Raw genomic sequence first — 24,646 nt, forward strand, 5'->3', positions numbered from 1 at the left:
AAGCCAATGAATTTAAACAAAACAATCAGTTGTTATGGATACCTTACTGAGGTATGCATGCTGTACTTTGTCATTTTAATATCTGTATCATGACTCTAAGCTAAAATTAACTGAGAAAACTTCGTACACTCATTGTTAGCAACTGAATGATATGAAAGAGACTGCTTAAATTAATACAGAATTAGCGTTTCCACTTCAGAGCGCACTTTACATTAAGCATCTCATTGAGTCCAGGGGATGCTTCAGTATTTAATCTTAGCTGCCAGCGAAGTTCCTTAACTTCTAATAAAGTGTTAGTGTCCCCCATAAACATTTCAACATATAAACAAACTGATTAACAGACAGACCTTACGCACACACATACATGCTTACATCTCAACAGCTTACTACAAAATGGCAGTCAGGCTTGCATGTGCTCAGTATGTATACACTTATGCAAGCCCTTGGATAGCTTCTTAAAGGTAGATGCACACACACTGGTCTACATCCTCCCTCTTAAAAAGATTATCCTTAGTAAATAACACTGGAGTTAGACATGCATTATTATAGACATCAGAATTAAAAATAAACACAATGTTCATATTCAAGTGGCCGTGAATCTATTACATGGTCTGGAAATGCGACCGGATCAGGTAACAATAATCTGAATTGAATTCAGAAACAGGGACAGTCTTCAGTGAATAACTCTTATCAGAAACTTCTGGATTCGGCCCAGGAATGGGAAAATTCTCTGGAACTGGAACACTGGACAACTCATTCTGAGATAAAGAGTCTCTTCTCACAGACTATGTGCTGTGGTATAAGCTCAGATACAGTCTTCAAATGTTTCTGATTCCACTTAAACTTTGTGATTGCACAATGTAAGATGTTGGCTCTGGGCAAATATTCTTCACAACTCCAATCCGATCATAACATTTGGACGTTTGCATCCTTACCACTTATAGGTTCATAGGTAGGTACTAGGCTATCTGCTGAGGGCATTTATAAGCCTAGCCAGAGTGTGTCGACTTTCGCTGCCCCATTGATTAATTAACTGATCTTCTGTCAAGCAGAGCCAATTAAGTGATCCCAGGGGTGTATTTTCTGTTACCCATCCACTCGTCAAGGTTTCTCGAAGAGTGTTAGTGAGGGGCTCTGCCTAATGCAGTTTGGAATTTTGTTCCAAAGCATGGGGAGTCTCTGTGACAGGAATCTATCCCTTCAGCATGTTCTATTTATTGTTGTGGTAAGATCTGGCTCACTAGAGTGCGTGGCTCGCAGTGACTTGGATTTCTTTAGGTGGAGCATGTCACTTCTCCTTCTCATAATGGATTGAACAGTTTGCTGGTCTTAATGTAGCAGAACTTCTGGGTTAAACGCTTCTTCAACAGATTGGTTTTCACTGACCTGCTGTACTTAACACATGGAATCAACAACTGAGTACTGATTGGGAATGTGTTTCTGGTCTGTCTCAACAGAAGTCTCTGATCAGGTGAATCAAGATGTTTATCACGAGAAATGTTTCTGAGATTCAAGAGAGTCAGGAAAACTTCACTATTGTCTTGTTTTGACTTCTCTAGTAACGATTTCGCACTTTGAACTGCACGTTCTGCCAAACCATTTGACTGTGGATACTCAGGGCTACTCGTGTCATGAGTTAAGTCCAATTCTTCGGCAAATCTTTTGATCTGTTGGCTTGTAAACTGCGTGCCATTATCCGAAATAACTTTGTGCAGACTGCCATGGACTGAAAAATGACGCTTCATCTTTGTAATGACAGTACTGGGCGTTAGGTAAGGAAGCAGATCAATCTCAAACCAATTACAGTAAAAGTCCACTAACACCAAGTAATGTTGACCATTCCACTTAAAAATGTTGGTGCCTACTGACGACCATGGTAGTTCAGGAATCTGGTTTAGCTGAAGTGCTTCCTTCTGTTGATGTGACTTAGTACTATAGCATACAGAACAAGATAGAAGTACTCTCTCAATGTCTTGTGACATAGAAGGCCAAAATACTAGTCCTCTCACTCTTCTTTTGGTAGAGTCGGTTCCTGGGTGACCACGATGCAGGATAGTAATATACTCTTGTTGCAAGGTCTTTGGAACAATTACTTTTGGACCTTTCATAATGAAACCTTTGTCAGACAAAATCTCATCTCTGTAAGGAAAATAAGGTTGCACTTCTTGGGGTAAATTGGATTGCTCAGATGGCAATCCTTGTTTGATAAAGTGGTTGAGCTTTTGTAAAACTGAATCTGTGGCTATGTGATCTCTCAGTTCATCAAGACGTGTGGAAGAAACATTTCTCACTTCCATGACTTCAAAATCACGGTTCTCATTCTCATGCTGTTCAGTGGTGTTTCTGGGCGATCTGGACAATGTATCAGCAGGATAAGTTTGCCTTTCTTGTAGACAAGAGTGAAATTATACTTTTGTAGTCTCAACATCATGCTTGCAATCTGGCTGGAGCTGAATGCACAGCCTTTCTTCAAGATAGTTAAATAAATAACAGTAAAAACGTTCCAACTTCAACCAGATACCTCAGAAAAGAAATGAAATCCATCAAAACAACAAAAACACTGAGGTAAGGCTCCAAGCTTCAAAGATTTATTGTTCATAAAAACAAGACACAAGCGCTTTCACCCTGTGGGCTTCTTCAGGTGTAATAAATCAAGGTACTAGCTCCTCTATTTATACTAATTAACACATGCAGCTTAGAGCATTCTTAAAGGTATATTCAAGGTAATAGCTCTGTATTAAAACAATGCTAGTAAAATACAAAAGTTCAAAGTACATAAAATACAATATAAATATAAAAACATGGATGCAAGTAAAATGCATGTAAACCTGTGACTAAAAACATTTTATCTGCGCAGGGGTTTATTTCTTAGAGCTGGTTTTAGAGGGATATTTTCATTCAGGCCATGACCTATAGTAGCTTTAAGTCTAATGATCCATCTGGCCTCTAAGTTTTCAGCTTTTATCTTAACATCACCTCCACGTATACTTTCAAAAACTCTACCTATAGCCCTGAAAGAAAATACATGTTGGGAATTGGTATCACTGGTATGTTTTGCTAAGGCATTGTGTGAACTGCCTTTTCTTATGTGATACACATGTTCCCTGATTCTTTTTTTAAAAGTTCTGTCAGTTTTACCTACATAAAATTTGCTACAAATATTACATGTAGTGAGATATACTATATGTAGGGAATCACATTGAGCATTTATATTAAAAGTAAAAACCTCTTGCGTATCTGGATGTTGGAAGGATGTATTGGTATCTATGTACCTGCAAAAATTGCATTTACCACAAGGTCTGCTACCTTTGACTCCAGTTGGACAAGTATTCTCTTTAAAATAACATAACTGTCTATGTAGGGACTTCTGATTTTTAAAAGTAAACTGTAGTTTAGCTCCAATGTATTTTTTAATGTGTGTGTCAGACGTTAAAATTTTCCAATTTCTATTAATAATGTCAGTATATTGTTGTATGTCTCTAGCATAACTAAAACATAACCTCAAGGGCTGTGAGTTTAAAGTGCATCTATTTTTCTGATTGATGACATTGCGTTTAGAAAAGTAAGGCTTAGCTTTACTTTGTCTCAATCTCAAGACTTTGTTTAGTCCTTGGTTTATAAGGTTAGGTTCATAGCCCCTTTGTTTCAACTCAACCTGTACTTTGGTGAGTTGCAGATCAATATCAGTGGTACTAGCATTCAATCTAGAAGCTCGAAAAAATTGGTTCTGTGCCACATTCTTAAATATAAAATCAGGGTGCATACTGTCCCTATATAATAAATTATTAACATGACATTCTTTCCTGTATAACTTCACATTAAACTGACCGTCCGAGTCCTGTAATACAGTAACATCCAGAAAATTAATCTGTCAAAGAGTGATTTACTGTAAACCTTAAAAAAACTCGTGGTATTAATAAACTCTACAAAACTATCAAATTCAAGTACTGTACCTTCCCAAATCAAAAAAAGGTCATCCACAAACCTTCTAAAAAATCTGATCTTGTTTTTAAAATTAACATTTTCTAAGATAGCTTGTTCCCAACATAACATTGCAACATTAGCGTAGCTGTTGGCGCAGGAAGTCCCCATGGCAACTCCTTGTCATTGCCAATAAAATTTATCTTGAAAAATGAAGACATTGTTTTCTAAGACCAATTTCAGTAGCATGCATATAGATCTTATAAAACTACTATCGTGTTTGCCACAGTCAGTCAACACTTTGGCAACACTATTAATTACCATAGTCATTCGGTATAACCGTAAACATGGAAACTACATCAAGTGTAGCTAGCAACATATGTTTACCCTTCATTGGTTCAATATGTGTGAAAACATATAAATCTTTGACAAAATGTTCAGTATCTTTTAAAATGTGACAAGTTTCATCAATCAGAGGTCTTAATGTTTTCTCTAAAAAAATGTTGATTGATTCAGTGCACCAGTTTCTCCCAGCTACAATAGGTCTCATGGGAGGATTTTTTAGGTCCTTATGTATTTTGGGAAGACCTTGAATAATGGGTACGGTTGGACTAAGTATCAAAAAATAATTATACAGGTTAGAAAGTGGTGTTTCCACTCAACAAGGGGTTATTTTGTTCGCTCACCTTCAAAATAAATTGACCCACATTATCATTAGTCCATAGGTTTTTTGAAATGGGTATATAATACAATTCCACATCTTCCAAGTTAGAATTAATACCTGTTGCCATAATTCTAGTTCTGCTGGAACAGTGAAGACAAATAAATAACAGCAAAATGTTGAAATTTTCACCAGAAATTTAATGTTGAAGTTAATGTTTGAGAACAATGTTGACATTCAAGGTTCAGTTTTTAAAAAACCGAGTACCTATACTCCACAGTTGAATTCAGTTCTCTGTATTTGAAAAGTTATGTATTGATGATGCTTACAAAGTTTTTCTTGAATTAAACAATAAGGTTGATAGGAAGAAGTGGCATAATTTAAAGAAGGATGAATATTTAGCAATAAAAAATCTACAGTCTAACCCTACGATCATAATATGACCCGCTGATAAGGGAGGCCCCACTGTTGTCTTGGACGAGGAAGATTATGTTAACAAAATGCTGCTGCTGTTGAGTGATGATTTGTTTTATAAAATCATAAGCAGAACACATGTTAATAAGATGATTAGCACAGTACATAAAACATTAAAATACATGTTTATGTCTAGTCTAATAGATTCTAACCTGTATAATTATTTTTTGATACTTAGTCCAACCGTACCCACTATTCAAGGTCTTCCCAAAATACATAAGGACCTAACAAATGCTCCCATGAGACCTACTGTAGCTGGGAGAAACTGGTGCACTGAATCAATCTTCATTTTTTTTAGAGAAAACATTAAGACCTCTGATTGATGAAACTTGTCACATTTTAAAAGATACTGAACATTTTGTCAAAGATTTATATGTTTTCACACATGATATTGAACCAATGAAGGGTAAACATATGTTGCTAGCTACACTTGATGCAGTTTCCTTGTTTACGGTTATACCGAATGACTATGGTATTAATAGTGTTGCCAAAGTGTTGACTGACTGTGGCAAACACGATAGTAGTTTTATAAGATCTATATGCATGCTACTGAAATTGGTCTTAGAAAACAATGTCTTCATTTTTCAAGATAAATTTTATTGGCAACAACAAGGAGTTGCCATGGGGACTTCCTGTGCCAACAGCTACGCTAATGTTGCGATGTTATGTTGGGAACAAGCTATCTTAGAAAATGTTAATTTTAAAAACAAGATCAGATTTTTTAGAAGGTTTGTGGATGACCTTTTTTTGATTTGGGAAGGTACAGTACTTGAATTTGATAGTTTTGTAGAGTTTATTAATACCACAATGAGTTTTTTAAGGTTTACAGTAAATCACTCTTTGACTGAGATTAATTTTCTGGATGTTACTGTATTACAGGACTCGGACGGTCAGTTTTATGTGAAGTTATACAGGAAAGAATGTCATGTTAATAATTTATTATATAGGGACAGTATGCACCCCGATTTTATATTTAAGAATGTGGCACAGAACCAATTTTTTCGAGCTTCTAGATTGAATGCTAGTGCCACTGATTTTGATCTGCAAATCACCAAAGTACAGGTTGAGTTGAAACAAAGGGGCTATGAACCTAACCTTATAAACCAAGGACTAAACAATGTCTTGAGATTGAGACAAAGTAAAGCTAAGCCTTACTTTTCTAAACACAATGTCATCAATCAGAAAAATAGATGCACTTTAAACTCATAGCCCTTGAGGTTATGTTTTAGTTATGCTAGAGACATAGTTTCATAGTATAGTACTAGGCTATCTGCCCTGGGGCATTTGTAAGCCTAGCCATAGTGATGTGGCTTTTGCCACCCCATGAAATGGTACAAAAATGCACAGAATAAATTTAGAATACTGTGCCTCTGTCTAGTAGTGACACAATGAAGGTCCCCTTATATAATAGAATTAGTTTACTGTGCCCCTGTCTAGCAGTGACACAGATGTGACCCCTGGGATAAACTTACGATCTCCCATCCACTCATTAAGATTTCTCTTTAAGAGAGTCAGTGAGGGGCTCTGCCTAACATGAACTGGGATCTTGTTCCAAAGCATGGGAAGCCTCTGGGTTATGAATCTATCCCTCCAGCATGTCCTATTCATACTTGTGCCAAGGTTTAAGTCTTTAGCTCTCGTGGTCCTGAGGGATTTGGATTTTTTGAGGTGGAGCATGTCCATCAGATCCTGACTGGACATGGCCTTGTACGTCAGGCAGAGATCACCTCTGAGCAGGCGGTATGCTAATGAATAGAGCTGAAGTATGCTACTGAATAGAGCATACAACAATATACTGACATTATTAATAGAAATTGGAAAATTTTAACGTCCGACACACACATTAAAAAATACATTGGAGCTAAACCACAGTTTACTTTTAAAAATCAGAAGTCCCTACATAGACAGTTATGTTATTTTAAAGAGAATACTTGTCCAAGTTGAGTCAAAGGTAGCAGTCCTTGTGGTAAATGCAATTTCTGCAGGTACATTGATACCAATACATGCTTCCAACATCCAGATACACAAGAGGTTTTTACTCTTAATATTAATTCTCAATGTGATTCCCTACGTATAGTATATCTCGCTACATGTAATATTTGTAGCAAATTTTATGTAGGTAAAACTGACAGAACTTTTAAAGAAAGAATCAGGGAACATGTGTATCACATAAGAAAAGGCAGTTCACACAATGCCTTAGCAAAACATACCAGTGATACCAATTCCCAGCATGTATTTTCTTTCAGGGCTATAGGTAGAGTTTTTGAAAGTATACGTGGAGGTGATGTTAAGATAAAAACTGAAAACTTAGAGGCCAGATGGATCATTAGACTTAAAGCTACTACAGGTCATGGCCTGAATGAAAATATCCCTCTAAAACCAGCTCTAAGAAATAAACCCCTGCGCAAATAAAATGTTTTTAGTCACAGGTTTACATGTATTTAACTTACATCCATGTTTTTATATTTATATTGTATTTTATGTACTTTGGACTTTTGTATTTTACTAGCATTGTTTTAATACAGAGCTTTTACCTTGAATATACCTTTAAGAATGCTCTAAGCTGCATGTGTTAATTAGTATAAATAGAGGAGCTAGTACCTTGATTTATTACACCTGAAGAAGCCCACAGGGTGAAAGCGCTTGTGTCTTGTTTTTATGAACAATAAATCTTTGAAACCTGGACCCTTACCTCAGTGTTTTTGTTGTTTTTTTTTGTTTCTTCAAGATAGTGACTAGAGTTTGGTTGTCTGTTTCGATCTGGACAGGTCTACCATAAACATAATCATGGAACTTCACACATGCAAACAATTGCCGAAAGCTCTTTCTTCATCTGAGCATATTACATTTCAGTTTGGGTAAGAGTTCCTTCTGTAAAATGACTGCACAAAGACCAAATTTCGAAGCATCACATGAAAGAATAACTGGTTTGTGATCATATCAGAGAGTTGGTGGACTAGCAATTCTGTGTTTCAGGACATCAAATGCTCTTTGGTGGTGTTCTAACCAAGATCAGGATACATCTTTAGGTGTCAACTTTCTAAGTGGTGGTGAAAGTTGGCTCAAGTCTGGAATGAGCTTGCCTAGATAGTTAATCATGCCAAGAAAACGTTGCAGGGCTTGAAAACTGTCTGCAGCTGGCATCTTGAGAATGGCTTTTGTTTAGAAGACTATGGTCGTAGGCCTGAACTAGTAAATAAACGACAAACATAGGTAACGTCTTGTAGCCTGAATTTTCATTTCTGTGGAATGAGCTTAAGATTCACTTGACATGCTCTTTCCTGAACTTTTCTGAGGTTTCTGTCATGTTCTGCTTCATCATGACCTCCTACGAGTATGTTGTCTACTATAATAGCACAAGGATATCCAGGAAAAAGTTGTTCCATTGCAAGTTGAAAGACTTCACTTGCAAAATATATCCCAAATGACATTCTCAAAAATCTCTACCTGCCAAACGGAGTACTGAACGTAGTGAGCAATGATTTCTTGTCAAGCTGAATTTGCCAAAATAAAATTTTTGCATCTAGGACAGAAAAAAACAGTGGCATCTGGCATCAGAGCTGCGACTTCTTCGGCTGTGCACACTGGATGATGAGGTCTTTTGAGTGGTTTGTTCAAATCTCATGGATCAATACATATTCTGATATCATCTGAGCTTTCCTTATGAGCTACCGCCATGGAAGATACCCATTCAGTTGGTTCATCTACTGGACAAATCACACCTTATCGCACCATTTTATCTAGCTTGGCTTTGACTCTGTCCTGCATGGCTACTGGAACTTTTCGAGCTGGATTGACATTTGGGTCCAACTTCATGCAGTACACAACTGGCAGCTTCCCTAGTTTGTCTTGGAAAAGATCAGCATAGGAAGAAAAAATATACTGGGCAAAATTAGTGTAGTCGTCTTTTAAGCTAACATGATGGACTTCCTTGTGAAATGAAAGCAGACCCATTTTCAAATGGTCTCAGCCCTAGTAATGACTGGACGTGCCTCTTGACCACTTAAAATAAGTCATAACATCTCCCAGCAGAGTAACATGAAAGCACCACTGAGCCTTCTGTTTGAATTTTTTCACCTCCATAAGCAACAAGCTTCACACACTTTGCCAAATCAAGCCTTTAACCATGACTCACTCTAGCAACTGTTGCTGCTGACCGAACATTGCACTTGGAACCTGTATCAACTTTCAGCCCTATGGAATTTCCATTAATCCGAATAGTAAAACATACTTCATTCTTTGCCCTTAAATCTACTGCACTGACTGTTTCATGAAGCACTGACACACCATCAACAAAAAGAGTACGGTTTCAGCTTTCTAATTGATCCACTTGTTCCTTAAAATGTTCCCTTTTAATAAAAGAATGTGGGCCTTTTGATTTACAAAACCTTTTGAAATGATTCCATTTATTGCATTTGTGGCATTGCTGACCAAAAGCTAAACATTTCTCCCCTTTAGATTCTTGATTTCCACCACAGTTACAACAGCTGGCAATGAAACTAGGTGACACCTGTTCACCCCCACCCTTATGCTTGTTTGCTGACTGACTCTTATGCTTTACTGAGACTGTGTGAACTCTAGAATTTGCTGGAAAGCTTTGGGGTCTATCAGTCAGTGCTGCAGGGGCTAGAGCTGCTGCCATGTGGTTAGGCCCGTTTCTTTTAACCACATGCTGCATACTATAAACATTTATTTATTTATTTATTTTATTTATTTATTTCAGTTTGATGACCGAGGAAGTTCACTAAGCCATGAAGAGCTAGTTTTCAGTGGAGGCCCGGGGAGAAAAGCTCCAAATAACAGTTACAGAGAAAATAACATATACAATCAATTGTTAAGAATATACAGTATACAAAGAAATAAGATGATATAACATACAACAGATTAGCACAGAAATACTGCATTCAATACAACAAATGACATTTTGATACAGACAAGTGATATGTAATAAGTACATATGAAAGCAAGGGTTAAATGGATGATTATCACATTAGGGTGTAGTGGGGTGAGCATAAAAGTAGTTGTTGCTGGAAGGGTGGAGAAGAAGGTAGATAGAGGGGAAGTTTAAGTTGGGGAGTGGGGTGGGCATATCCATTTAGTAGTAACATAGGAGAATAAGAGAGATTTAAAAGTAGTGTGGTACTGGGAATTGTGAAGAGTGGGTGGGAGAGAGTTCCATATTTTTGAAACAGAGTAGGAAAGAAGGAGGTGGCCAGGGAGTCATGACGGTTTGTGGATCTGTAGGAGGTTCTGGTTTTCTGATCTGAGTGAGCGGTTAGGGATGTACGGTTTGAGTATTGTAGAGACACAGGGTCAGCTGGCAGGTTTGTGGATGAGCTTGTGGGCATTAGTGAGTTTAAGCAAAATCAGGTAATTGGGAAGTTCGAGCCACTGTAGAGTATGGAGAGAGTGGAAGTGGTGGGAGGAATTTTTAGAGTTGGTAGCAAATTTGCTTATTTTATTATAGCATGATTCAAGCTTGGATTGTAGACAGAGTTGGAGATTATATAACAGGGGGGCGCCATACATTAGAAAGGGGAAGAGGGAAGGAAGAAGCTACGGTTTCTCTGGTGGTGGGGGAGAGGTATTGGTTATGCCTGTATAGAAATTCTAGTTTTTGGTAGTTTATTTAATGGTGGATTGAATATGGGTGTCAAATTTTAGATGTTCGTTGATGATGAAGCCAAGGAGTTTGGTATTAGATACGATTTTGATTGGGATGTTATCGCCTCTGAGTATTGAGAAAGAGTTTGTGTCTATTGGGGAGTTTCTGGAGGGGGTAAAGATCATGAGTTTAGGTTCATTAGAATTAAGTGCAAGATGGTTATTTTTCATCCAGGATTCTGTTTTAGAGAAGGCTAGCTGAGTTTTTAGAAGTAGGTCAGAGGGGGTGTAAGCAGAGCAGATGATAGTTGAGTCATCTGCATATTGGACAATTGATGAGTCGGGAATGGTGCGGTGAAAGTTGTTAATAAGTATATTGAAGAGTAGTGGTCCTAGAACAGAACCTTGTGGGACACCAGTGGGGGTGTTTTGAAAGGTGGAGGTTGCGAATTTCCATTGCACAGCTTGTTGGCGTTCAGAGAGGTAGCTTGAGAGCCAGGCCAAGGTGGAGGTGGAGAGGTTGAGAGATGAGAGCTGAGTTAAAAGTAGAGGGTGGGAGACTGTATCAAAAACTTTGGATAGATCTAGGAATAGGGAGGATACAAGCTTTCCAAAGTCACAAGCTTTATTTATGGTTTCAAGAAAAGATAGGATGGCAGTTATGGTACTGTGGCCAGAGTGGAAGCCATGCTGAGTAGAGGTAAGAAGATTGTTTTGGGTAAGACATGACATGAGTTGGGTATGAATGCATTTCTCTAGGATTTTTAAAAGGGGGGAAAGAGTAGCTATCTGAAGTTGGAGGTGTCAGTGTTTTTGCCTCCTTTGTGTAGTGGGGTGATGTATGCTTGGTGCCAGATGGATGGGCCGTATACTTCTTGGATAGATCTGTTGATTAGGATAGAAATGGGAAGGGCTATACTGTCTGGAGAGAGTTTTAGGAAGGTTGTAGGGAGATTGTCTGGTGCATTTCGGCTAGGTTTTAGTTGGAGTAGTAGTTTTTTTAGTACATGTAGGGATAGGTTCAAGTTTGAAAGGGGGAGGGGAGACAGTGGTAGCTGGGGTTAGAGGGTGGGGAAAACAGGAGGATAAGTTTCGCTATGCAATCTATGAAGAAGCTGTTACACTGAGTTGCCAAGTCCAGGTCAGTAAGGCTTGGGTTTGGGCAGGGGTTCTCTTTGTTTCCTGGGTGGAGGAGGGAGAAGATAGAGGGCTAGAACCTTTTAGGGTTGGTTGACTGGTTGATTTGAAGTGTGAAATAGTATAATTTATGATCTCTGGTTATAAGTTTTTTTTATAGAGTTACAAAGTTGTTTGAATTTTACTAGATAGCTGGGTAGTTTGTTTTTTTATATAATTTTCAGGCTTTATCTCTTTGGCGCATGGCCAGTCTGGTTTCTTTGGACAGCCAGGGGGAGGTACTGGCTCTGATACGTTTGGTTCTTATAGGGGCATGACTGTTGACAGTGGTTATGAATGTCTCACTGAAGTAGGTAGTGGCACTGTCCAGTGGTAGGGTTGTTAGGAGAGACCAGTCAGTAATTCTTAGACACTAAGAGAAAGTTTGAGGGATGAAGTGGGAGTAACTGCATGTGTGCATGTAGTGGTGTTGTTGCTGGAGTAAGCAGGGGTGATGATCAGTGATGTCTGGAAGGTGGTCGCTTAGGGGGTCAGGGAGGCTTCCTGAGTTTGAGATGGGATACAAGGATCCAGTCGATGATGGTGCCAGATGACCTGTCTTTGTTTGGCCTGATGGGGGAGTTTATAAGATGGGTGAAATTGAAGAGATTGACTGATTGAAATGGGGAAGGTGTATTTATTGAGGCCCAATTTATGTTAGTGTCCCAAGGATGTAGGTTTCATTTTTTATGTTGGACGAAAACCAGGATAGGATATCTTCTAGTATTGGGATGTTATTACCAGGAGGTATACATAGGGCAGCTATACATAAGGATTTGTGGTTGTTTAGTTTTAGTTTAGCAGTAGTGATTTTAGCAAGGCCAAAGTTAGGGATAGGATTGGTGTAAGGAGTTATTGTATAGGTGGAAGAGGAGATTATGGCTACACCTCCACCTTTTTTGTTAAGTCTATCATTACGAATAATTTGGTAGCCAGGTGGGAGAATTTTGTTGTCCTTTATGGAGGGTTTAAGCCATGTCTCAGAGATGGTGGTTATGTCTGGATGGCTGTAGTGAAGCCACGCATGGAGGTTAGGGATTTTATTTCTTAGGCTTTGGGCATTGAAAGTGGCAAGGCACATTGATTTAGTGGTGTAACTGCGTGTGTGTGTGTGTGTGTGTGTGTGTGTGTGTGTGTGTGTGTGTGTGTGTGTGTGTGTGTGTATGTGCTGGGAGTTGGAGGTAGAAGCTGGGGGTGTGGGCCTTGGGTTTGGGTGAATGTCTACAGGGAGTGACAGAGTTATCTGAAGGAAGAAGACTGAGAGGTGGTTGAGTGTCATTGCGCAGTATGAGTGAAAGGATGGGGGTTTCTTGCAGTGAGGGTTTGGGGGTGTATAGTTATTTTGAAAGATGTGCAGTACTGCATATTTGAAAAGTAGGGTTGGGTTGAGTGGGTATAGTTCATGTGTTATGGAGGTGCAAGGTAGTGTGCAGGCAGTTTTTATGGTAGCTGTGGAGTGTACAGGGGATGTATGGTTGGGTGAGGTAGTTGTGTGACATAACTGAGTTTAGTGTGTTAAGTGTGATTATTAGGGTTAGGAAAGGGTATGGGGAGTAGTCATAGTGTAGGGATTGAGTGAGGAGTCTGAGAGAATAGTGAGTGTGGAGGGAATGGTCAAGTCTGATAGGTGGACTGGAAAAGGGGTGTGGCTTGGCTGAGATAAAAGTGCTGGTGGGTGAGGAAATGGGGGCAGGGTAGGAATGCAGAGTGAGCCCACAGGGTGAACGGAGTGGGTTAAAGCCCCAGCAGAGGAGATGAGTGAAAGACTATCAGTGAATACTGGATTTGACTGGAGGAGGTAGCTGGTCAAGGGAATGAGGGAACAGATTCAGTGAGAGTTATTGCTTTATGCTTAAATTAACTAGTGGTCGCTAAAGGTAGGTGAATAGGGTAGATTCAGCAAAGTCTAAAATATAGACTAAATATAAATTGACTGTGCGGTGTGTTACAGCCTGTTCATGGCTGACATGAACATGAGCTCTAGAAGTAACTAGAAGCATGCATCTCTCATTTGTAAGCATATTTGTGTGCTTTTCTGTGAACTTGTACATCTGACAAATCTCAATGGCCTTATTCAAAGTTAAATCACTGTCATGAAGCAAACTTTTTCTTGCAGCATAATCTTTAATACTACACACAAGTCTGTCTTTTATCAAGTTATCCCTTAAATCACCAAATCTGTACATTTTAGCCTTATTTCTCAAGTCAGTTACATATGCTGTATAAGTTTCACCAGGCTTTTGATCCCTTGTGTAAAATAAATGCCCTTCCATTATAACATTTGTCTGGGGGTTACATATTTCTCTAAATTTACGTTTTAAGCACTCAGGGTCCACCCTTGACTCAGCCGGTACAACAATATGATGGTTTTCCCCATCTTCTGCACAGACAGCAGGTGCATACACAAATGAACACTACCTTTCTATGACTTCTGACCCAGCTAAATTAAGCAGAATAAATGTCTTTGTACGGTTATCTTTATTAGAAACCATAGCATGTATGAAAATGTTGTACTTTTGCTCACACACTCTCCAGTTTTCTGCAATATTATTGTCAAACACAAGTGCACTGGGTTTTTGAAATCCGTCTGCCATGCCCACAAAGTATTCACACACACAAAATTGTAATTATATATGAACAACCAGTTCTGTGGGCTTGTAACAACATTCAAATGCACTATAAACTTTTTTAACTACTGTACTTTGCAAAATATGCTCTGTAATGGCTGTATCTTGTGAAATAACTTTACTGTAATACTATACAAACATGCAAACACTTTATACACTTCTGATAACTCTGATATCTTTAATTAATATGAAAAATACGTGCTTAGCAAAAATGCAGTCCTTTCCTCTTATTTTATTCATATTATGCAATTCGGACCACATTTCAAACATTTTCTGTAGTGATTCAAATATTTTTAACAATATTGGACATAACGGGTTATTCAAACATCGTTTACAGTGTTCTGAATGGGTTGTTTCATATTTTGCAAATAAGAAATTATTTGAGCAAGTTTTAACATCTGAAATTCGTTTCTAACCTGTTTTGTGAATTATACGTGCAGAAGAGATGATCCACTCCTATATATTCCTCCAATACCAAAAAGGGTGCTTCTCTGACTTAAATTGAAGAAACTGGAGCTTTTGTTCAGTCATTTGGTTACATTCATCAGTGGCTAGTACAGTAAACACACATTGATTAAGAGTATAGAAAGTTGTTGAAAGCTTTCATAGCAGGTTAAAGTACGATACGATCTAATTAAGTGAATCTACCCAGAGTCAGAACAACTACATAACCAAGAACTATGGAAATGGGACCGGAGCAGCTTTTTTTAAATTATTTTTGCTTTCAGTGGTCCTAATATCTACGGGGATGGTATTCCATGCTTTTGCAACAGAAATGGAAAATAAGGAGTCCCCAGAGCTATTGTTGTTTTTGCCTATTCCAGCCAGTGCTTTATTGGTGGATCTTAACAGGCATTTGTTACAGTAGATATTAAGTAGACCTTGAAGAGCGGGAACTCTATTGGGATAATATAAAATCTGGTAAGCTATTGTGAGCAGGTTGGGTAATTCTAGCCAGGATAGTTGCTTGATTGCTATGCAGTGATGTATCCTGAAGGTTGAGTCAGTAGCAAAACTAACTATTTTATTACAGTAGATGTTTAGTTTGTTAAAGTCTGCTTTGTTTAGGTTGATGAGTACAGGGGAGGCATAGAGGAGTGTGGATAGTAGGTGAGTTCTTGCAATTGTGGCCTTACTATCATTGGTGAGGTACTTTTTGCATCTATATAGGGTTCTGTGTTTTTTATGTACTGACTTTATTGTCTGTGCAATGTGCATATCGAATTTCATGCTGTGATCTGTGACAACCTGTAGAAGTTGGGTATGATGAGGTGTTATCAGCCGAGAATACTGTGAATGGTGGTATGGGGTCTAAGGTTCTAGTGGAATAGAATATCATTAGCTGTATTTTATTGGGGCTAAGTATTAGCTGAGAGGTTTCAACAGAAGTAAAGGACTAGTGTCAATTCCTGGATTTGAGAGAGTGATGTGGTGGAGCAGACTAGAGTGGCATGCCAGGTAGCTTTGTGGAGTTGGTTGGTGAATATGTTAAAAAGAAGAGGTCCAAGAATGGATCCTTGGGGAGCCCCTAGGATGACAGGTAAGAGGGGAGATGAGGAATTTTGCCATTTTATTGCTTGTTGGCGGTTGGTTATATAGTTTTGAAACCATGCTAATGTACAGTGCCTGAGATAAAGATCGGAGAGAGCAGGAAGGAGTTTGGGATGGGAAATGGTATCAAAGGCCTTGGAGAGATCTAGGAATACAGTGGATACTAGGTTACCATTGTTTCAATGTTGGCTTACTATGTCGGTAAAGCTATTAAGGGCTGTGGTAGCACTGTGATTGGGATGGAATATGTGCTGGGTGTTGGTTAGCAGTTTATTAATGAGTGCATTATTTGAGAATGTATACATTTTTCAAGGATTTTAGATAAGGGGGATAGAATGGCAATTGGACAGTAATTAGATAGTTCCACAAAGTTACCTCCTTTGTGGAGTGGCATTATATGCAAAATTTTCTACAGAGAAGGAACCCATTGTTCTGATAAAGAGCAGTTAATGAGTATGGAGACTGGGTAAGAGATGGCTTTAGCTGCAACCTTTAGATATTCTGCAGGTAATTTGTCAGCGACCAGGGTTGTGGGTTTAAGCCATTGTACTAGTTGGGACAGGCTGTAAGGAGAAGAGGTTCTGGTCTTTTGGTAAGGAAGATAGGTTTGGATGTAACGTGGGAGAACTACTACTGGCAAATGCTAGGATAGATTTGGTGAAGTGTTCGTTGAATTGGGTGGCAATATTATTGGTGGTGATGTCAACGTTAGGGGGTGGAGTACTGGTCTTTCCTTGTTGTACGATTTCATTAATTGCAGCCCACAATTTTTGTGGGTTATTTTCGTGTTTGGTTTGAATGCCTATATAGTGGTTCCTTTTGTCTGTCCTAATTTGTTTTTTTATCTTTGTTTCTTAGTTCCTGGTATGCCTATTAGTTTGAGTTTTATTTTGACCCCATGAGTCCCATGCTTTATCTATTTGTTTTAGTAGTAAACTGGTATCTCCGGTCCATCAGGGGGCATAGTTGGGCTTAGTTCTGATAGGGGCAAGAGGATTTAGAATGTTTAGGAAAGTGTTACTGAAGGAGTCTACGGCACTTTCAAGGGGGAGAGATGAAAGTTGTCACTAGTTGCATTATAATTAAAGGTATGGAATCTAGGTCCAAAGACTTCATTATTTCACTGTATTTAGCATTCATCAGACCTATCATTTGGTACAATGCCCCCTTTGGTATGTAACTAACCAAGCACATCCAACAATTGGAATGTCCACAGAGGTTCCTCATTAAAACAATATAGGGCGTAAGTAACATGTCCTATGTAGACTGCCTCAGAGCCCTATCCCTATATTCTGTCTCCTACAGACTGTTGAGGGGATATCTAAACATGGCATGCACAGTACTGTCAGACCCCACCCTGATGAACATCCTGCATATCCACAAAACAAACAGCACCAGAAATACCCAGTCTAAAGACTTAAACTTTGTCTGTGATACAAACAGGACCTGCTGGAGAGATAGGTGTACATCCCAGGGACTACTCCTTCTCTGGAAAGCTCCCCATCCACATGAAGAAGAGTTCCTCCCTAATACATTCAAGTCTAACTTGGACAATTGGATGGGGAACTGGAAATTCATCCCTGGTTTGCCACCTATGTTTCTAATGGCCAGAGACAGCATGTAAATGTTTCATCTCCAGGGACCCCCGCTTACAAATTCTTCATCTCCCATGCCCCTGCTTATACTTAAGGATGCCAGTACTTGTCAGAGATTTGGAATGCATGGCTAGGCTTAAAAAAGTCTAATCACAATCCAAAACACCAAACAAACTTGTAACAAACGGCTCACTGAAAGCTGAAAATACAAGCAAAAGAATTGTACTTAAAGGAACATTCAGTTAAAAACTTTTTTAAAATCACTGCCTGTAGATTTAAAATCCAGTCCTTTTATTTATACATAGAATAATGAGCGCTTTCGTCTTTTTATGTGAAAGACTTCATCAGACAAACAATCAAATTACATTCACTCTTAAAAAGTATTTTTGACCAATAAAAATCACTTAATAAAACCATGTGATTTTCAAGCCTCCCAACAAGCTCCACCCAATTCATAAAACACTTACTTCATAGCAGTTTACAAAACTCAAATGACACACTCTTGTGAGGTTAGGTTAACAGTCACTGTATCCACTCCACAAGCAAAAGGTGTAAGGTTCAACTCTCATTTGGGGCAAGCCACCAGGCTTCAGGTGCCACACCATGGCACCCAACCCTGCACCACCCCATAAAAAGTTAGCTTTTATAAATATAAGTTCAAACTTAAAACTGAATGTTGCTCCTCAATAAAACCAACAAATGCATTTACTATCTCTGTTGAGCCCTTAGTTTTAATAAACAAGCTACTGATACATTTTCATTTAAACCTGGCTGGAGATCAGCATTTAAATAAAGGTGCCAGTACATTTCACACTTTTCAAGTGTTAAAGTCCAAGGTACCCTCTTTCATTCACTGCGATTTGCTCAAGTATGATGAATTTAAAACAGTGAGTGGTATTTTGGTGTACGTGTTTAACAGTGCACTTGCATTTTTCTGTTTTTTAATGTCATAAATATGTTCATAGAGTCTTTCCCCGAGTCTTCTCCATGTCTTACCAATGTAAAAGCATGTACATGCTGCACAGTGCACAGTATACCACCCATTTTGTATTGCAGTCAAAGAGAGCCCTCTAATTGTAATTTCATGGGTGGAGATATGGCAATCCTTCTAAACAAGAATGTTGACATGGAGGGCGATTCACTCACTTGAACATACCAGGGTTGTTGGTGTTGTTAATTGCCTTGGGTATACTCAATCCTTTTTCGAACATTGCCTTTAAATTCTTTCCCCTTTTATATACCACATGTGGACATGAGACAACATTTTCGATTATCCCCTGCTCACTCCTTAAGATGGACCAATTTTTTTACCAAAATGTCCTTTATCGCCATACTGCCAGTTATAAAAGTGGAAATAAAGGCACACTTAAAAGTCCTCTGATTTTGGGGTGTGGTTGAAGTCTGGGTAGTAGTAGGCTCAACCCCCTTACTCCAATTCACGTTGTTGTGGCAGATAGCCTTCTTATTTTCCAAAATTGGATTAAATATCTTTTATTCTCACTTATTCGTGACTTCATATATTAATGTGTCAATGAAATCATTTGGGTACCCTCAAACTTTAAAATTGTCCTTCAATCTTTGACATTCATCCCAAAAAGTTTCATCAACTGTCACCATTCTTATGGCCTGAACAAACTGTCCCTTCACTACTGCTCTCTTTTGACTTAACAGATGACAGCTGGCAAAGTGAAAGAAACTGTTAAATAAGTGGGCTTTCTATACATTTCAGACACAAACATCTGATTTGCTGCATCTTTCATCAAGAGGATATCGAGATAGGCAATCTGGTCATTGTTACATTCATGTGTAAAATTTAAAAACTATGTAGTTACATTAATGTACTCAATAAATGTCGGGAAGTCTTCTCTGTCCTTGACCCACAGGATAAACATATTATCCAGCAACTGGGTATAGAATCTACAATGGGAAAAGAATTCTGAAGGAAACAAATATTTCTTCTCCCGCTGGACCATTACGACATTGGCTTTAAAAGGTCCTACTGATCATTAGCCTACATACCTATGAACCTATTTCAACAGGGAACCCATTTTGTACATAATATCCCACAAATACTTCCAATGCACCTTATCAAATGCTTTTTCAGCATCTAGGTTTTCATCAATAACAATGATGTGCCCACTCTTTTACACTTCCCTTTTTATCATACGTGTTTTTAATGTTTTACCTGAAGTCTGCCTCACCTGAACACATGTACAATGATCTATGCCTAAAATTCTTAATACAATGTTGGCCAAGCTATAACCCAAAATCACCATGGATACCTTGTAGCCATGCTCTAATACAGAGATAGGACAATAAGAACTATGTAGGTTAGTTGGGTGCTTCCTTCACAATCACTGATAATACTGGTGCTTTACGAGACTCTGGAATCTTTTTCTCCTTTAAAGTTTTTTTAAGCATCCCTTGCCAAATTAGACCAACTTTTTACCTGGATTATCTACAACGCTCTGCGAGAATTCCATCCCATCCTGGTGATTTACCCATTGTTTGGATGTTAAATTGCTCTTCTATTTCTTCTTATGCTATGGGGCATATTAACTACTTCCCATCCTTTCTAAGCGTCTTACTGAACTCTAGATCCTTCCAAAAAACTTTCCTGTATTTATTAACCAATCCATCCTCTCTGTCTGGACTTTACACAAATTTTTATAAAACTCTATGATTATTATCTCTGTTTTTCTGGATCTCTACACAGTTTCCCTGTATTAACATCCCCTAGCTTTGTAAAACTTCTTTCTTCATTGTGCTGTCTCACTTCTGTGTCACAACTTGTGTAATCTGGGAGTTTTTCCAAAATAAAACTGCCCAATAGCCACTTGTTTTCACACAATTCATCCATCCATCCACAACCTTTTCCCATTTTTGCATATGGGGTCGGGAAGTCACTTGAATAGTGACAATCATCTAGAGCTAAGAGTCATACCACTGGGTAGCTAGACCTGATTCTTGTAAAAACATATCATTAAAATTACTTTCCAATTCTCTTAATTTCCTCACGATAATTATTCTTTGCTGTAGTTCTTAAATTTTTGTTTCAGTTTTAATCTTGTAAACTTGTCTGAAGCCAGTCATACATGCTTTTCCAACTCTTGTATTTTTATCCTAAGCGTCGTCTTGAGTTCTTCCTGTTTTTCTTATTTCCTTGTTGCCTCTCACTTACTTAGAATGTAGTTTGGCTGGTCCACTATTTCCTGGTTTTGTTTTCCTTTAGCTAGTGTGTAGAAAATCACCACTGCCTACTCTCTTCATTCACCTTTGGAGATCCCACCTCCACATATACTGGTGTAGGGTCTGACATAACTTTTGGATGCATTTTAATAGCCTTTATCAAATATTCATGCACCTTTGAGACAAATTATGTTTAGCCAGGACTGCCATATTTCTTTAGCGTAATGTACATAACTTCTTGATTCACCCATATCCTCTCCCACATTACCTGTTCTATTGCCAATGAAGCCCCCCATTTTCTGCCCCCCCCCATTGCGTCAGAGCGACCCTCTCTAAAGCCTTTTTTTCATTAACTCATCATACCCTGACTTTATTAAATGTATCTCATGAAGTAAATCTATTTGTGCTTTACTTTGTCTCACGTGAGTTAGAACTTTACTAGTTTTTTGCCCATCTGTGAGGCCATTAACATTCCTTCTGACTAACCTCAACATCACTTTCTTCTTGTTTAATCTTAGATGCCTCTTTCTTCTACATTTTGCTTGCTCAGTATAATCTGCCTGTAGTTTTTTTTTCTGACAACCTTGATCCCAACTGGTTTTGTCACAATTTTTTACATGAAGGTTATTTTAACATACTTGTAACTCCCACCCGAAACTTTATTTTTGCAACATTAGAAAACTGTCAACTATGTAGAGATGTAACAAATAAAACATTGTGTAACATTCCTTATCTTTCTGGCGAGCATATGCCCTATTTTACTGTCTTGTTAAGCTCCTCACAGTCATCATTTAATGGCCCTCCTCCAGGGCATTTAAATAAAACAAGCATCCTTTAATAACTTTCATTTCTTATTTCCTAAATAAAACAAGCATCCTTTAATAACTTTCATTTCTTATTTCCTAAATAAAACAAGCATCCTTTAATAACTTTCATTTCTTATTTCCTAAATAAAACCAGCATCCTTTAATAACTTTCATTTCTTATTTCCTAAATAAAACAAGCATCCTTTAATAACTTTCATTTCTTATTTCCTAAATAAAACAAGCATCCTTTAATAACTTTCATTTCTTATTTCCTAAATAAAACCAGCATCCTTTAATAACTTTCATTTCTTATTTCCTAAATAAAACAAGCATCCTTTAATAACTTTCATTTCTTATTTCCTAAATAAAACAAGCATCCTTTAATAACTTTAATTTCTTATTTCCTAAATAAAACCAACATCCTTTAATAACTTTCATTTCTTATTTCCTAAATAAAACAAGCATCCTTTAATAACTTTCATTTCTTATTTCCTAAATAAAACAAGCATCCTTTAATAACTTTCATTTCTTATTTCATTCATATTTTCTTCTCATCTCTCACATCCTTTTGGCCATTCTACCTGCAACTTTCAAAATTCCCTCTTGATTAAATGCCATATTTGCATTTTAGCAGCCAGCCCAGTGACATACAATCGATCATGTGTTTGCTATATTCTATCCACCTGTTACTATTTTAGCTTCCCTGAGCCTCAATCAGCTAAAGGTTGGCATCATGGTTAGAGTATTTACCTCTCAGATACAAGGTACATGGTTTGATTCTCACCTTTGGTCAATGTCTGGTTATTGGTTAGTTGTTTAATAGTCTGCACACTGACTGCTTATTATTTACCTATGAACCTATTAAGTTTGCTAAGCAATCACATTCAATTAGGATGGGAAGGAACAAAGGGAAATTTATTGACGGGAAGTGTAGGGACCCAAACAATAAGGTTAAAAAGTAACAGCAGTGTAGCAGATAAGAGGCAAACTAGATGGCAATAAGGCATGATTTGGCTGACAGCATGAGTGAATGAAAAGCAGGTTGATTCTCAGAGAGGGCAAGAATGACAGATGACAGATGGGAAACTTAATCGCTGAAAATGTAATGATACGGATGCATGAACAATAAGAGGAAATCATATTTAGTTACTGGTGCATTACTTAGAGCTCTTTTTTAATATTAAGAGAAAACGTGAGAAAAAAAATAAGCAATCTGTGAAGAAAGAAATTTGCAAAAAGTATTCCCCATGGCTTGACTAGCGTAGCCCACCTGGAAAAAGGAGGTATGATCTAAGGGTGGGTATTAGCAGAGCCTAAATGTTCATAACACTCAGCTGCCTTGTACTTCCCATGATCCTATAAATTCTTTTCTTTAATTTTGTTAATTCAGATTCGTTTCCAATATTTAAAGTCTTCACTGGGACAGTCATGATGGAGTTCACATTTTTGCACGAGATCGCCCAAGTGTTGTAAGTATATGCTGACATGGCTAAAGTGAAATTATCTAGTAATTTAACTTAAAAAACAAGGTTGTTTTCACCCTGTGTCATACAGAGATGCAGCCCCGACTATGACCCAACCAGCCTGTGGTTTATCTGTGGCATATCCAATGGAGTGGCCACAACACAAAGGATGGGAGTGACCAAACAATGCTGGCTCTCCCATCCTGAGGGAGAGAAGACGGTTTGGTTTGTGGCAATGGTGACAGCTACATGGAGGTGGGCGGTCACCAGTGGAAGCAGCCTAGAAGGTCTGTGCTGCATCTGCAGTGTGCCAGCCCCTTAACCAAAGGTATTTGTGTTGGCAGAGCTTACCATTCACAAAGTAGCAGCAACAGAGAGTGTGCAACCTGCTTACAGGGATGAAATTTAGAGAACTCTGGAAGATCTGCATATTGGCCTGCACCCTGCTGACTGACTCACCTTTCAGGGGAACAAATGGGCTAATAAGGCTCTCCAGACAGGGAATAAATGAAATGGAGATGCCTGGCTCTTGCCTTATGGAAGGAACAACAAATGAGCTGAAGGGACACAGGCACAGGAGGGAGTGAGCAAATCCTGCAAAGAAAAACAAAGTAAGACTGTTTTCGCTCTGCATATCAGTATACATTAGTGTTTGTGTTATGGTGGTGTTAATAGGTATAAAGACACTTCTATGAAGGGACCGAAGAAGCAGAAATCATGGAGTGGTTTGTGTGTGTGTGTGTGTGTGTGTGTGTGTGTGTGTGTGTGTGTGTGTGTGTGTGTGTGTGCATTACACTTTAGAACTATCATATTCATGTCAGTTGCTCTTCCCTGTGTGGTGAGTACTAGTCACTCATTACTTCAAATTCCTGGTTTAATTTCTCCAAGTCTTTTGGGTTTATAATACCTTGATGAGAATGGACCCCACTCAAGTTAGAAATAATTAATGGGATTTAATTACAAACAGCAGTAATACACACTAAGTAACATGAGAAGATGTTGTAAAGACATATCTGCACACTTCGCTAACACTGACCTGCGCTGACAGTTAAAATTCTGTACTTGTATGACCATGACACAAGAAGTGCTATCATAAATGTTTATTTAACACACACACACACACACACACACACACACACACACACACACACACACATACTTACTTTGGTAGATAGCGAGTAACTGTGATTATCTTGTCCTTTAATGTTACTTTATGAAAGGTTCGACCCATGCTCAACCAGAACTGGTTCTCGTCTTCTTCAGGTTTGTTCCGAGACACCAATCCTAAAGACAAAGAAAAAAAGTGAAAGAAGCAGTGAAAACTGGACATGTCTTATGGATCACCAGGTCATTTTACACACAATTCTGACTATGCTGTCTGTTCTGCAAAATATATAAAATACGAGGCATTTTTACACAGGAAAAACATTATTTAATTGTGGAACAGTGTTTATGAACCTACACATGCCATCAAACAGAAAAATGTTTTAAATGCTCGAGCTAAGCATTGCCAGCTTTGCAAAGATTTAAAGAAAAACTTATTTTTCATGTGGTGGATTACATTCCTGAACATAAAAGG

At 38.2% G+C, this 24,646-nt stretch overlaps 1 protein-coding gene across 1 annotated transcript in view; it reads right to left on the minus strand.

Annotated features, from left to right (window-relative positions):
• The window catches only part of DEPDC5 (DEP domain containing 5, GATOR1 subcomplex subunit), a 2,513,958-nt gene that overhangs the window by 1,050,647 nt on the left and 1,438,665 nt on the right, over positions 1–24,646 (minus strand). Inside the window, exon 28 of the mRNA XM_044068865.1 lies at positions 24,231–24,351. Within this exon, the coding sequence (XP_043924800.1) occupies positions 24,231–24,351 (121 nt within the window). The remainder of the gene's footprint in view (positions 1–24,230; positions 24,352–24,646) is intronic.

Source organism: Protopterus annectens, chromosome 4.part0 (assembly GCF_019279795.1).
Source record: "Protopterus annectens isolate FY-2018-M chromosome 4.part0, PAN1.0, whole genome shotgun sequence".
In the NCBI taxonomy this organism is placed as follows: Eukaryota; Metazoa; Chordata; order Ceratodontiformes; family Protopteridae; genus Protopterus; species Protopterus annectens.